Here is a 16,256-nt window from a genome sequence, read left to right as displayed (position 1 = left end):
TAGTACTCCCTTCGATCCATATTATACGTCAGAAATTTGTAGTAAAATTGGACAACTATTGTACTAATATCTTTATGGATCGGAGAGATGTTGAATGTAGATGAAAGTAACACATACAGCCTACAATTTTTGAAATCTCAAGGTTGGTTGATAGCTTGGGGAGAACTTTGGGGACAAAATTTAATCTCACATAGCTACTTGGAAGAGATTTGGAGCAGCTTATAAGAACTGATGTTCTAACTATTGTAGAAAAGTAGAAATTCATGCCCACTCCTTCTTATCCACCGCCTGCCTTGGCATGCCACACCGAGCGGCTATACCAGGAGACAGGAGACGGAAGAGACATAACATATCTAGAGTTCTCCACTTTTGTCTCTTCCCTCTGTAGTCCAATTCCTTTTGTTGCGCCATTCTTTAGTGTTCTCCATCCCGGCAACTATGTGCATGGCTGTTCTAGAGAGCAGGTCTCCAAAATCCTGTCCGTTGAGATCCTGCACCGGGAGGCAGATGATAAGGTTTTAGGGAGAGTGTCTCGGCGTGACTGCTCGTCTTCTTCCACGACGGCCTACATCGATAGATCCGATGTCTCCGACAACATCATGAACGACATCAACAGTGGCCATGGTGATGCCGCAGCTTGAGCGACCTTTGCGGTCACGATGTACGTGCTTCTCATCTCATATCTTCCGCTACTACTTGTTACATATTTAGATCAATTATATGTGCTTAGTCTGATGTATATGGTTAATTATACTAGTGCATCTATAATGTTGATTTTGTTAATTAAATTCACTCCAGAATTGCCTAATAATCTAACATATACTGCTAATTCTCCGTTTGATTCGATGGAATCGTTCAGACCGAAGAATCAGGATAGTGCATCTCCCCGTGGACGTACTTGCTCGCTTCCACTACAAATACAGCTGGTGTCTCCACCTGTGAGATCAGTGCAAGCCTTTGAGCTAGGTCATCACTCCACTACCAGACGTACACTAGCGAAGTTAATTATCCAGCTAGCTAGTACGTTAGGGTCTCGTCGATCGATCGCCATGGACGACTCGACGTACAACACCATCCTCCTGGCCCTCCTGGCGGTGTCCATGATCTACTTCTTCAAGCCGACGTCGGCGCGCCGTCCGCCGGGCCCTCGCACGCTGCCGATCATCGGGAGCGTGCACCACTTCGTGAACACGCTGGTGCATCGCCGGCTGCGGGACCTTGCCGGCGCGCACGGCCCCATCATGATGCTGAAGATCGGGCCGATGCCGCTGGTGGTGGTGACGTCGCGGGAGCTGGCGCGGGAAGTGCTCAAGGTGCAGGACCCAAACTTCGCGAACCGCCCCAGGCTGCTCGTCGGCGGCATCTGCGGCTACGGCTGGACGGACATCATCTTCGCGCCGACCAGCGACTACTGGCGCAAGATCCGCAAGCTGTGCATCCACGAGATCCTGAGCCCGAAGCGGGTGCTCCAGTTCGGGTTCATCCGGGAGGAGGAGGTGCGCCGGCAGGTGGAGCTCGTCCGCGTCGCCGCCAGGCAAGGGGTGCCGGTGGACGTGACGAGGATGGTGTACGACATCAGCAGCCGGACCATCTCCCGGTCGGCGTTCGGGGAGGTGCGGCCCGACATGCCGGTGTTCCAGCACGCCATCAAGCGGGTGGTCGGGTTGTCCAGCGGGTTCAACGTGCCGGACCTTTTCCCGCGGCTAAGGGAGGTGCTCGGCGAGGCCACCGGGATGAAGCGGAAGCTCCGGGAGATACACCGGACGTTCGACGATATCCTCGTGGACATCATCGAGGGCAGGAGGAAGGTGCGCGCCGAGAGGGTGGCCGGCGGCAAGGAGGTCGTCGACGAGAACGTCGTGGACGTCATGCTCACCTTGCAGAAGGGCGACAACCCCTGGGGTTTTCCTGTCACGGACAACACCATCAAAGCAGTCGTGCTGGTAAGTTGTAGTGTGATACTTCAGTTAGGTTTTGCTTAGGTTGCAACGTACGGATTCCAAAATTCATGCATGGCGTGCATGCTGAGTTGCCACAAGTGTATGCATTGGTTCTATGACAGGACATGTTCGCCGGCGGCACGGGGACGTCCGGCTCGTCGACGGAGTGGGCGATGTCAGAGATCATGCGTACCCCGCGGGTGTTGAAGAAGCTACAGGATGAGGTCCGGCGCGCGTTCCACGGCAAGGAGACCATCAGCGAGACGGAGCTGCGCAGCAACAGCGTGAGGTACCTGAAGCTGACGATGAAGGAGGCGATCCGGCTGCACCCGGCGGCGCCGCTCCTGGTCCCGAGGGAGAGCATCGAGACGACGGAGCTGGGCGGGTACGTGGTGCCGGCCAAGTCTAGGATGGTGGTGAACGCGTGGGCCATCTCGCGGGACCCGCGGTACTGGAAGGACCCGGAGGAGTTCGTGCCGGAGCGGTTCGAGGAGGAGGGTGCCGTCGACTTCCACGGCCTCCACTTCGAGTTCACGCCGTTCGGGGCGGGCAGGAGGATGTGCCCCGGGTACAACTACGGGCTCGCAGGCATGGAGCTCGCGCTGTTCCAGCTCATGTACCACTTCGACTGGTCGCTGCCTGCCGGCGTGGAGGAGGTGGACATGGCGGAGGCCATGGGGCTCGGCGTGCGCCGGAAGAACCCTCTCATGCTCTGCGCCACACCCTACGTCGTGCCTCCTCCTGCAGCTGATCCCATCGTGACTTCGACATGATGCGTATACGTGCTTGTTGCGATGGAGACCGTTTTTCCTAACGGAGCAGGGCCTTACGGGTCAGACATCGACCGCTGCCCATGCCTCGTGATTTGTGCGTCATATGTTTCATGTTTCATATTGATATGATGTACTACACGTAGTATATGTGAAATCTGACGAATGTTGATCATATCTTGTAAAATATTTTTTCGATCCAAGATTTTGATTAAAAAATAACTGAAAAATTCAAATATGTGCCTAATCTATGTAAATACATTTTGAAATAACTAAAGTGTATATGATTTCACTACGATTTCAAGATTTGTTTTTTGAAAATATACCATACCAACGCGATAATCGGTCAAATATGAGGAGGGACCTGGCACATATCACGAGGCACTCAACGGTGGATCTTTGACTGTAGGAACGGACTACATTCTTGTTTTTGCAACAGAAACTAGTATTACTCAAAAACATCGGTATTGCAATTTGTATGACATATGCTTGCTAAACCTCCGAATGCAAGTGGAAACGTCCACGGACTTGCCCGCATTACCTGCATCAGCCGCAAATGCAAAATGCAGGCTTTCCAGGTGCCTCCGCCTGCTACTGCTGCAGCAGGTTTTGCAGGACAGGAAGGCCGCAACATCAAACGGTGATCAGGCAATGAATTAAACTGCAGCTAGTGGGTGAACACACTACACAACGTCAACTTAGGCTTGCTGGTGAGCCGCTGCATGGGCGACTTGATTCCGGAATTACGGGGTTTACTTAACGCAAAATATGAAACCCGTGCACGCAGCAAAACATTTGGGAGTTGGAATCAACACCAACACATAGACATCAGAAAGGTTTCATGATTAAGAAATAAATCTAACATAGTTGCAACATTTCCTTGCCATGGCAAGCGTTGAACCAAATCACTAGACCACACAAGTACTCCAACATTCATAGACACTACGAATAAACCGATACTTCTCACTGACAGTAGTTTCTACTTGAATAGGCAATGGACAAGACATTAGGAAAACCAATGCATCCGCAGGCCATACGATGCGTCTAGAAGGTGGATCTATTCCATCCAAAGTCCGAGCGATGCAATATCATAAGGGATTTAGAATTCAAATAATTACCATATAGGGAAAGGAAGCGACTGCGGATGCTAACACTATGACAACCGTAAGTTCGGATAGCAGATGGACATTTACATGATCTACTCTTGATGCAAAGCATGCAAACATTGAGCATGTTCTTGTGCACGATGGGCCTAAGGAAAGCAGAATTACAATGAGAAGTTAAACATGACAAAAGCAACGATCTGTGCCAATTTTACTCTATTAAAGTGCTGCTACACTTACAATACAAACTACCTTAATTACTATTAGCTCTACAAATGGTACCCCACTATATTTATAATAGAAAAACTGAGAAATATAAAGCCATTTAGAACACATAAACATAGAGTGTGTCTGATCGCAACAAAAGCAACTACTGGAGACATGATTACTATATACTACGTATTAATGTACTGCTACTCTGCTACACTTACAAACAACTAAATTAAGCACAATCATCTCTCTAAAATACGTTCTCTCTACTGTTAGGGGAAGAACCTGCGATCCTGTAAGCCTAAACTATGAAATGAACCTTTCTATGTACGGTATGAATCATTGTCCAGACTTTCAAGATGTTTATTTCCTGTGATGTGCATTGCATATGAATATAGGTATGGTCTACTTATATTGATGACTTTCCTGCTTTGCCTATGACATTATTCATCTATCACAACTGAATTAAAGAGGAAAATGAAACTACAAATCATCCTGGCTATTTCCTTTTGTCTTTATAATTTCATGGACCTTAGTTTAAGTAAACTGTAATGATGTATTGCAGATTTTTAAATTTTGGGTAATTAGAAACACTACGGGAAAAACGCTCGTTGCCGTGCAACCACATTTTGCCGTGCGCTCGCGCACGGCAAAGAATGCTTTGCCGTGCGAGGTAAACAGAAAACGCACGGCAAAGACCAACGCACGGCAAAGAGGACCAACGGCGCACGGCAAAGATAAAGCGCACGGCAAAGCCTCAGCAAAGCGCACGGCAATGAAAGAAGGCACGGCAAAGAGAGGAAGGCGTTGCCGTGAGATGTCCTTTGCCGTGCGCCAGACCCAACCGCACGGCACAGGCTTCTTTGCCGTGCGCTGTGCACAGACTCGCACGGCAAAGGCTGCTTTGCCGTGCACATTTTCCTTTGCCGTGTGCCTTGTGGTATTTTCTTCTTTTTCTTTCTATATTGTACTTATTTTAATGCTTATATTTTATTCTTGAAATATGACAAGTACCACATCTTGATTAATGAATGTTTATACTATATTTTTGCAATACGACAAGTACTCTAAGTCCTTACTCCCCTCCAACATATCAGGGTTTCGGCGTAAACAAATCGCGTTCGGGGAATCTTCCAAGTGCTATCGCCTGAAAGAGAGGAATGCCACACAGCCTTGCACCATTTGGTGAATCACACCTTCCAACACACTTTCACACATATCCTAGGTCCACATGCAAGTGTTGGTGGCATTCCGGTGCTCCGGCGGTCGTTCTCTCCCGAAAACGGCGGTCTGCGTGCCTCGGGGGGTCTACCCCCCTAGATTTCACCGCGCGAGGTTCCACCAACATACTTTTTGGTAGGTTTGGTTTTGGTTAGTCCATATACACATGGAAAGCCAGGTTTGGCACACTTTGGCACACTGTAGCCACCGGTATACCCGCAGCGGGACACTTCAGCCTACAAGTCGAGGAATCTTCCAAGTGCTGTCGCCCGAAAGAGAGGAATCTCACACATGGGAGCAATGCCTTGCACCATTTGGTGAATCACACCTTCAAACACACTTTCACACATATCCTAGGTCCACATGCAAGTTTTGGTGGCATTCCGGTGCTCCGGCGGTCGTTCTCTCCCGAAAACGGCGGTCTGCGTGCCTCGGGGGGTCTACCCCCCTAGATTTCACCGCGCGAGGTTCCACCAACATACTTTTTGATAGGTTTAGTTTTGTTTAGGCCATATACACATGGAAAGCTAGGTTTGGCACACTTTGTCACATTGTAGCCACCGGTATACCCGCAGCGGGACACTTCAGCCTACAAGTCGAGGAATCTTCCAAGTGCTGTCGCCCGAAAGAGAGGAATCTCACACATGGGAGCAATGCCTTGCACCATTTGGTGAATCACACCTTCAAACACACTTTCACACATATCCTAGGTCCACATGCAAGTGTTGGTGGCATTCCGGTGCTCCGGCGGTCGTTCTCTCCCGAAAACGGCGGTCTGCGTGCCTCGGGGGGTCTACCCCCCTAGATTTCACCGCGCGAGGTTCCACCAACATACTTTTTGATAGGTTTAGTTTTGTTTAGGCCATATACACATGGAAAGCTAGGTTTGGCACACTTTGTCACATTGTAGCCACCGGTATACCCGTAGCGGGACACTTCAGCCTACAAGTCGAGGAATCTTCCAAGTGCTGTCGCCCGAAAGAGAGGAATCTCACACATGGGAGCAATGCCTTGCACCATTTGGTGAATCACACCTTCAAACACACTTTCACACATATCCTAGGTCCACATGCAAGTGTTGGTGGCATTCCGGTGCTCCGGCGGTCGTTCCCCCCCGAAAACGGCGGTCTGCGTGCCTCGGGGGGTCTACCCCCCTAGATTTCACCGCGCGAGGTTCCACCAACATACTTTTTGATAGGTTTAGTTTTTTTTTAGGCCATATACACATGGAAAGCTAGGTTTGGCACACTTTGTCACATTGTAGCCACCGGTATACCCGCAGCGGGACACTTCAGCCTACAAGTCGAGGAATCTTCCAAGTGCTGTCGCCCGAAAGAGAGGAATCTCACACATGGGAGCAATGCCTTGCACCATTTGGTGAATCACACCTTCAAACACACTTTCACACATATCCTAGGTCCACATGCAAGTGTTGGTGGCATTCCGGTGCTCCGGCGGTCGTTCTCTCCCGAAAACGGCGGTCTGCGTGCCTCGGGGGGGTCTACCCCCCTAGATTTCACCGCGCGAGGTTCCACCAACATACTTTTTGATAGGTTTAGTTTTGTTTAGGCCATATACACATGGAAAGCTAGGTTTAGCACACTTTGTCACATTGTAGCCACCGGTATACCCGCAGCGGGACACTTCGACCTACAAGTCGAGGAATCTTCCAAGTGCTTGTCGCCCGAAAGAGAGGAATCTCACACATGGGAGCAATGCCTTGCACCATTTGGTGAATCACACCTTCAAACACACTTTCACACATATCCTAGGTCCACATGCAAGTGTTGGTGGCATTCTGGTGCTCCGGCGGTCGTTTTCCCCCGAAAACGGCGGTCTGCGTGCCTCGGGGGGGTCTACCCCCGTAGATTTCACCGCGCGAGGTTCCACCAACATACTTTTTGATAGGTTTAGTTTTGTTTGGGCCATATACACATGGAAAGCTAGGTTTGGCACACTTTGTCACATTGTAGCCACCGGTATACCCGCAGCGGGACACTTCAGCCTACAAGTCGAGGAATCTTCCAAGTGCTGTCGCCCGAAAGAGAGGAATCTCACACATGGGAGCAATGCCTTGCACCATTTGGTGAATCACACCTTCCAACACACTTTCACACATATCCTAGGTCCACATGCAAGTGTTGGTGGCATTCCGGTGCTCCGGCGGTCGTTCCCCCCCGAAAACGGCGGTCTGCGTGCCTCGGGGGGTCTACCCCCCTAGATTTCACCGCGCGAGGTTCCACCAACAAACTTTTTGATAGGTTTAGTTTTGTTTAGGCCATATACACATGGAAAGCTAGGTTTGGCACACTTTGTCACATTGTAGCCACCGGTATACCCGCAGCGGGACACTTCAGCCTACAAGTCGAGGAATTTTCCAAGTGCTGTCGCCCGAAAGAGAGGAATCTCACACATGGGAGCAATGCCTTGCACCATTTGGTGAATCACACCTTCAAACACACTTTCACACATATCCTAGGTCCACATGCAAGTGTTGGTGGCATTCCGGTGCCCCGGCGGTCGTTCCCCCCCCCCCCGAAAACGGCGGTCTGCGTGCCTCGGGGGGTCTACCCCCCTAGATTTCACCGCGCGAGGTTCCACCAACATACTTTTTGATAGGTTTAGTTTTGTTTAGGCCATATACACATGGAAAGCTAGGTTTGGCACACTTTGTCACATTGTAGCCACCGGTATACCCGCGAGCGGGACACTTCGACCTACAAGTCGAGGAATCTTCCAAGTGCTTGTCGCCCGAAAGAGAGGAATCTCACACATGGGAGCAATGCCTTGCACCATTTGGTGAATCACACCTTCCAACACACTTTCACACATATCCTAGGTCCACATGCAAGTGTTGGTGGCATTCCGGTGCTCCGGCGGTCGTTCTCTCCCGAAAACGGCGGTCTGCGTGCCTCGGGGGGTCTACCCCCCTAGATTTCACCGCGCGAGGTTCCACCAACATACTTTTTGGTAGGTTTGGTTTTGGTTAGTCCATATACACATGGAAAGCCAGGTTTGGCACACTTTGGCACACTGTAGCCACCGGTATACCCGCAGCGGGACACTTCAGCCTACAAGTCGAGGAATCTTCCAAGTGCTGTCGCCCGAAAGAGAGGAATCTCACACATGGGAGCAATGCCTTGCACCATTTGGTGAATCACACCTTCAAACACACTTTCACACATATCCTAGGTCCACATGCAAGTGTTGGTGGCATTCCGGTGCTCCGGCGGTCGTTCCCCCCCGAAAACGGCGGTCTGCGTGCCTCGGGGGGTCTACCCCCCTAGATTTCACCGCGCGAGGTTCCACCAACATACTTTTCGATAGGTTTAGTTTTGTTTAGGCCATATACACATGGAAGCTAGGTTTGGCACACTTTTTCACATTGTAGCCACCGGTATACCCGCAGCGGGACACTTCAGCCTACAAGTCGAGGAATCTTCCAAGTGCTGTCGCCCGAAAGAGAGGAATCTCACACATGGGAGCAATGCCTTGCACCATTTGGTGAATCACACATTCCAACACACTTTCACACATATCCTAGGTCCACATGCAAGTGTTGGTGGCATTCCGGTGCTCCGGCGGTCGTTCTCTCCCGAAAACGGCGGTCTGCGTGCCTCGGGGGGGTCTACCCCCCTAGATTTCACCGAGCGAGGTTCCACCAACATACTTTTTGATAGGTTTAGTTTTGTTTAGGCCATATACACATGGAAAGCTAGGTTTGGCACACTTTGTCACATTGTAGCCACCGGTATACCCGTAGCGGGACACTTCAGCCTACAAGTCGAGGAATCTTCCAAGTGCTTCGTCGCCCGAAAGAGAGGAATCTCACACATGGGAGCAATGCCTTGCACCATTTGGTGAATCACACCTTCAAACACACTTTCACACATATCCTAGGTCCACATGCAAGTGTTGGTGGCATTCTGGGGCTCCGGCGGTCGTTCCCCCCCGAAAACGGCGGTCTGCGTGCCTCGGGGGGGTCTACCCCCCTAGATTTCACCGCGCGAGGTTCCACCAACATACTTTTTGATAGGTTTAGTTTTTTTAGGCCATATACACATGGAAAGCTAGGTTTGGCACACTTTGTCACATTGTAGCCACCGGTATACCCGCAGCGGGACACTTCAGCCTACAAGTCGAGGAATCTTCCAAGTGCTGTCGCCCGAAAGAGTGGAATCTCACACATGGGAGCAATGCCTTGCACCATTTGGTGAATCACACCTTAAAACACACTTTCACACATATCCTAGGTCCACATGCAAGTGTTGGTGGCATTCCGGTGCTCCGGCGGTCGTTCTCTCCCGAAAACGGCGGTTCGCGTGCCTCGGGGGGTCTACCCCCTAGATTTCACCGCGCGAGGTTCCACCAACATACTTTTTGATAGGTTTAGTTTTGTTTAGGCCATATACACATGGAAAGCTAGGTTTAGCACACTTTGTCACATTGTAGCCACCGGTATACCCGCAGCGGGACACTTCAGCCTACAAGTCGAGGAATCTTCCAAGTGCTGTCGCCCGAAAGAGAGGAATCTCACACATGGGAGCAATGCCTTGCACCATTTGGTGAATCACACCTTCAAACACACTTTCACACATATCCTAGGTCCACATGCAAGTGTTGGTGGCATTCCGGTGCTCCGGCGGTCGTTTTCCCCCGAAAACGGCGGCTCGCGTGCCTCGGGGGGGTCTACCCCCGTAGATTTCACCGCGCGAGGTTCCACCAACATACTTTTTGATAGGTTTAGTTTTGTTTAGGCCATATACACATGGAAAGCTAGGTTTGGCACACTTTGTCACATTGTAGCCACCGGTATACCCACAGCGGGACACTTCAGCCTACAAGTCGAGGAATCTTCCAAGTGCTGTCGCCCGAAAGAGAGGAATCTCACACATGGGAGCAATGCCTTGCACCATTTGGTGAATCACACCTTCCAACACACTTTCACACATATCCTAGGTCCACATGCAAGTGTTGGTGGCATTCCGGTGCTCCGGCGGTCGTTCCCCCGAAAACGGCCGTCGCGTGCCTCGGGGGTCTACCCCCCTAGATTTCACCGCGCGAGGTTCCACCAACATACTTTTTGATAGGTTTAGTTTTGCTTAGGCCATATACACATGGAAAGCTAGGTTTGGCACACTTTGTCACATTGTATCCACCGGTATACCCGCAGCGGGACACTTCAGCCTACAAGTCGAGGAATCTTCCAAGTGCTGTCGCCCGAAAGAGAGGAATCTCACACATGGGAGCAATGCCTTGCACCATTTGGTGAATCACACCTTCAAACACACTTTCACACATATCCTAGGTCCACATGCAAGTGTTGGTGGCATTCCGGTGCCCCGGCGGTCGTTCCCCCCCCGAAAACGGCGGTCTGCGTGCCTCGGGGGGTCTACCCCCCTAGATTTCACCGCGCGAGGTTCCACTGACAAAGGATTAACTTGTCAATGCCTACAGATTGTAGACTAGGGTTTTGCTAGAAGTAGAGGGCAAGTCTATATTGATATGCTTGAAGTTCTTGTGCAGTAGCAGTGGTGGTCATAGGTTCTGAACCATCCATGGCTTTCGCGGCCCTATCCCACGCGCTTTGCGGGAGCTGTACTCTTGCGCGAGTTGAGGACCCAGGATATTTGGTGCCTAGACCATGTCTGAGATCAGCGGGATCGACGTATGGATTTCCCAATTCGTCGAAAGCCTCTGACGTTTGTTGTTCTGATGTACCTGCCCCTTCTATCACATAGATCTGATGATATTTTGCGCATTGATTTTTTCCAGGATTGGTGACACCATCATGTAGAGTGGTGAAGACCTTTCCGATGGCAACAGACTTGTCGATGAAGTTGAAGCTGTCGACGCTGTCGGAGTCGCTGCTTATAAAGGAGTCCGCAGATGACTCGAAGGATGTGTTGCTGAAGATCTTGGCGAGCTTTCCGCTTGCCTTGTTGTCGACGAAGTATGTCGACGAAAACTCCTCGTCAGTCGACGAAAAGTTGGAGTCGACCGCTGAAAATTCCGACGAGATCGGAACTTCGAGACGGTAGGATCCTTCCTTGTTGACGCCAAATCGGAATTCTCCGAACGTCATGACGATGGGCTCCTCCAGATAGGCACATGCATCCATACGGGAGGGCGGGTGAGGAATAAAATTGAATAGATCAGTTTTTCCCTTGTTACCTCGATCCATCGCGTTGCTTGCTGTCGATGAAGTCGAAGATCTTGAACGTGCCATCGAGATCGGATCCTTGCAGCCTCTAATTCCCACGGACGGCGCCAATTGACAAAGGATTAACTTGTCAATGCCTACAGATTGTAGACTAGGGTTTTGCTAGAAGTAGAGGGCAAGTAGATCTCGAAGGTTTAGGCGAAAAGTACTCGGCGATTATGAAAACTAGGGTTATGTTGACAGTAGATTCGATCCTTTCTTTGTCCCTCGACTCCCCCTTATATAGGAGGTGGAGTCGAGGGTTTCGTATTGTACAAGTTACGCAGTCCGGGACGGTTTGTAACTCGTCCCGCCAGATTACAAATAATACTTCCTATTACAACTCTAGCTTTCCTTAATATATCTTGGGCTCCCGAATCTTCTTATTCTTCGGATAATGGGCCTTCAGTAAATCCCGGGTACTATCTATGGCAGGCCCATTTGGGGTGCCTATGTCAGTAGCCCCCGAGATTTTGCTTGAATCGTAGAGTCAGGGAAAATCTCTCCCGTTTATTTTTGTTCGAGAGCTTTTATTCATACTCCTTCACATAAAATTCTATATTGTACAGGGATAATGGTAGTTGGGGCTAGTTCATCTGACGGATCAGGTACTAGTTAACTGCTCTAGTGGCAATCCGCAAAAACCTACTTCAAGATCACGTCCCCGGACATGATCTCGGGATACTGGTGTAAACTTCGACAGGTGCCGCTTAAGGTCTTACCATTCTGTCGAGTCCTAGTCAAATTTATCGGGTACCTAACGCGTCCGTTAGGATTTTTCTTCGTATCTGTTGATACGGATAAAGGTAGCAGAGCGCAGTCTTTGGCGATGCCACGCCCGGCGGAACGGATCCGGGGTCTTACCTTCGCAAATTTGCGGCATTCAGAAATTGATCGCAACTTTGGCGTTCTGAGAATATATTGTCGAGTGCTTTTCGCCTTTGGAATAGCACATTTTATTGAGTCATATTTGATGACTTTATTTTGTCTTCCCGATGGGAGTATATGTAGAGTTATTTGTGTAACTCGAAATATACTCACTTCTTTTTCTCTATTTCGATCAAATTCATCGGGCACGCGAACAGCGTTCCCGATGGGAGTAGCCCCGAGGCTACGGCCAAGAACTTGTGCTTGGGTGTAGGCTCCACAGATTAGCATCCTTTGCCGCTATATTTATGATCCTTCTCGATATTTTTATATTTATCGGGTGCGCGACCAGCGCTCCCGATGGGAGTAGCCCCGAGGCTATGAACAAATTCTTGGATTTGGTCATAGGCTCTCGCCATTTCTATATTGTCATACTCGAAATTTTCTATTTTTCCAAAGTAGCCCCCGAGCATTTGGGCAAAAACTTGTGTTTGATCAAAGGCTCCAGAAGTATTCAAATGATTTGTCCTGTCGCCATTCTCTTCTTTTTTATTTATTTTATTTTTCTTGTCGACAAACTTTCCCTTGTCAAAATCTCTTCACCTCTATGAATAGTCGAAATTTTTCTGCTTCGTGGGTCCATTTTTCTCACCACGTTGACACGTCGTGCAAGTGGGGGACACACGTCCTCCGCTTTTCCTGGCGCACGTTCTGTAACCTCGTCAATGTTGAAATACTAATTTGCCCTTGTTGCCACGTGGTAATCATCTCCTGCATTCTTTCTTCATCCAACGGTTCCGTCGGTTCACCGCACCTCTATATAAGATCCCCTTCTTCTTCCTTGAGCACTTCCGCTCGCGCCGTTCTCTGCTCTCCTCTGCGAAATCTCCCCTTGCGCTCCACTGCTCCCAAAGCTTTTCTCTTCGCAGCTGTTCTTCATTGCCATTATTGATGCCACCGCGTCGTCTAACCAGGCACAGTACACCTGACTCCTCGATGGCCGCCGCGGATCTGGGAGCGGCGGAGTGGGAGAGGTCCAAGATCACCAACCAAGACCTCAACCTGATGAAGAAACTGGGGATTACCAAGAAGCCCAAAGCTGTGTGCTTTCCCAGTGAAGAGAGCTACCCATCCCCTCCAATGGGGTATCGAGTAAGTTTCGTTGATCATCTTATCCGTGGTCTTTCCACCCCCATTCACCCTTTTCTTCGGGGACTTCTTTATGTTTATGGTCTCCAACTTCACCACCTCACACCCAACTCTATCCTTCATATTTCTATCTTTATCACTCTTTGCGAGGCCTTCCTTGGTGTCCAGCCTAACTGGGCATTATGGAACCGCATTTTCTTTTGTCGCCGTAATGGCTCTGCCAATGTCGCCTATAATATAGGCGGCGTTGTTATTTCCGTTCGCTCCTCTGTCAACTATTTCGACGTCAAACTCCCCGACTCCGTTCAAGGATGGCGCAAGAAGTGGTTGTACATTCGCGAAGAAAACGATGGCTGCCTCGAGGATAATATTCCTCCTTTTGACGGTGCCGAGAAAATCCTTCGCCGCCGTTCTTGGGACGCAGAAGCTACCGAGGAAGAAAGGACTTCGACAGAGGCCCTGATGACTCGTATCCATGAGTTGCAAAATACTCGTGGAAAAGAGTTATCAGGCATCCAGATTACTGCATACTTCCTTAGAACTAGGGTGCAGCCTCTTCAGGCTCGCAAAAACCCTTTCTGGAATTACACTGGCGATGAAGACGCAGATCGCCTGTCGACGAATTTGGAAATCAAGGATTTGGATAAACTTATCCGTAGGATTTCTTCTCTCAAGAAGAAAGACTCCATCCCATCCACTTGCCGCGTAAAGCCATACAGCGCCGCCCATGCGCTTCCCAAGGTAAATATTGTCGTGTAATTTGTCTATCGCCTTGTTTTTTGTGTTGTTATTCACTTCTGACAAACTTTCCCTCTTTTTATACAGGATCATCCAAATCTTGTTTCACTTCCTCCTCTTCCTGAAGGTGGGGAGGTCGAAGAAAGGGCTGTTGTCTCTGATGATAACCCAGATGCCCCCTCCTTCACAAATGAACCCACAGAATCTCGAAAATCTGCGGGATCCGACGAAAAAGAGGATGTCTCTGAAGCCACTGCATCGGCACAATCTCTTCCTCCCGCTGTTTCTCCAAGGAACAAAAGGAAAAGGGATGATGTCGAAGATTCCGGCACCTCCAAAGTTGACGAAGCTGTTCCTTCGCACCAGAAGGCCGGCTATGATCCATACCTCGAGTCTCTCATCAGTTCGTAAGTATCCTTTTTCTTGCTTACTTGTACTCGAAGATTCTTGTCTATTTTGCTTTTTATATTGTCGGCACTTGCTCGTAGTGATGATGAAGAAGAAGTACCAACTGCTGTTGTGGCTGCTCGCACGAGCACGTCACATACATTAGTTGCCTCGGAAACGGCAGTTGGAGAGGAAACTTCGCCTCCTCGACAGAACGTTGACACTGCTACTCCTCCTCCAAGCCCCCGAGCCCCTTTGTCGAAAAGGGCAAGGACGGCGATCATCTCGGAGCCTACTCTCCAATTGAGTAGCTCCTCTAACCCTCTTTTGGAGGATGTAAGTTCTTAACTTCCTTGTCATTGTTTATATTTGCTTTTGTTGATTTCTATGTACCATTATATTTTTCTCATACCGCCATTTCCTTCTATCCCCCCTTTTTTGAACAGCCTTTGATAAAGGATCTTCTTCGCATCGGTACCCAATTTGTCGGGTACCGTGAATATGCTAGTAAAGCTGAAGGTAATGCTTTACTCCTGTTGCTTTTTTTTCTTTTGCTCCTTTGTTGTCGAGAGTTTTAACTATATTTATCTTCCTTGGTAGAAAAACTGGCGGAAGCCAATGAACGTGCCAACACACTTGCTCAGCAATTAGAGCAAAGTGAAAAGGCTCGCAAAGAGGCTGAGTCAAATGCTGTTGGTGCTCGAGCAGAGGCTGACAAGGCCAAGGCTGATGCTGCTGGTGTCGAAGATCTCCGGAAGAGACTTCACGATGCCGAAACTTCACTGAGTGATCATATAAGCGCTCGATCCGCTCGCGAAGCGGCGATCATCAAACGCATGAAGACACAAAGTCGTCGCTTTGTCGGTAAGCATTTGCACCATTTGCATACTCTTTTGTTTTTCCTTTTTCGCACTTATTTGTTGACAAAAATTTCTATTTTTATGTTGTCAGATAGGACCTCGCAAGAATTTGAACTTGAGGATCCCGACAACGATGTTCTTCTTGACGCCATGTCGTTCCTTGAGTTTCATGGGACGGAAGCACGTGAAGGCATGGATGAAGCCAGGGCGGGGTTGTCGAAGCTTTTCCCCTACTTCTTCCCGAAGAAAGAGGAGCCCGCAACTTTCCTTGGCCTTGCCAAGTGTTTTAATCCTCCCGAAGATCTTGGGCTGAAGATGCGCCATGAGAACATGAAGGTCGCCGTGGAAAGCACTGTTGCCCTAGTTGCTGACAGTCAACAGACTGTTGACTGGGCTAAAGTTGGCGACACGGAGCAAATAGAGCACGCAAAATGGCGATCCTTGATCAAGGCGGCAAAGCTCAACACGAAGAGGATCCTCGCTTATCTTGGGATTAAGCCATCTTCGACTCCCAGCTCTTCAAGGCCGGAGGTCTAGTTTTTGCTTTCTGTACTTCTTTTGTTGTTGTCGCCATTCTGGTCTTGGCGACAAATTCTCTACCAGTCCCTTAGGAGAACTTCTTTTGTAATGGCTATGTAAATATTCTGCAATCAATGAAATTTCTTTTGGTGCTATCTTTGATTCGGAGATTTTCTTTTTCCAGTTGATTTTTGATAATTACTCAACAAATTCTTCTCCTCCCGATGCTGCTCCCGCGTCTTCTTTGTCGAAGAAAGTAAGAAACAACGACAATTCCCTTGAAGGGTCTT

The 16,256-nt window shown here is 49.3% G+C and overlaps 1 protein-coding gene across 1 annotated transcript; it reads left to right on the top strand.

Moving 5' to 3' along the window:
* The first annotated feature begins 1,049 nt into the window (after nt 1-1,049).
* Nucleotides 1,050-2,713, top strand: LOC124697140 (premnaspirodiene oxygenase-like). Its single transcript, XM_047229772.1, has 2 exons — nt 1,050-1,943; nt 2,063-2,713. The coding sequence occupies exons 1-2, from the start codon at nt 1,050-1,052 to the stop codon at nt 2,711-2,713; spliced, it is 1,545 nt and encodes a 514-aa protein (XP_047085728.1).
* Nucleotides 2,714-16,256: the final 13,543 nt, after the last annotated feature.

Source organism: Lolium rigidum, chromosome 3 (assembly GCF_022539505.1).
Source record: "Lolium rigidum isolate FL_2022 chromosome 3, APGP_CSIRO_Lrig_0.1, whole genome shotgun sequence".
NCBI classification, from domain to species: Eukaryota; Viridiplantae; Streptophyta; class Magnoliopsida; order Poales; family Poaceae; genus Lolium; species Lolium rigidum.
The sequence above is the reverse complement of the archived record's forward strand: the minus strand, read 5'-3'. Positions and strand labels throughout refer to the sequence as shown.

Coding starts and splice junctions, on each gene's coding strand:
- LOC124697140 (XM_047229772.1), top strand. CDS start 1,050: ATGGACGACTCGACGTACAACACCATCCTCCTGGCCCTCCTGGCGGTG. Junction 1,944..2,062: donor CCATCAAAGCAGTCGTGCTG/GTAAGTTGTAGT, acceptor GTTCTATGACAG/GACATGTTCGCCGGCGGCAC.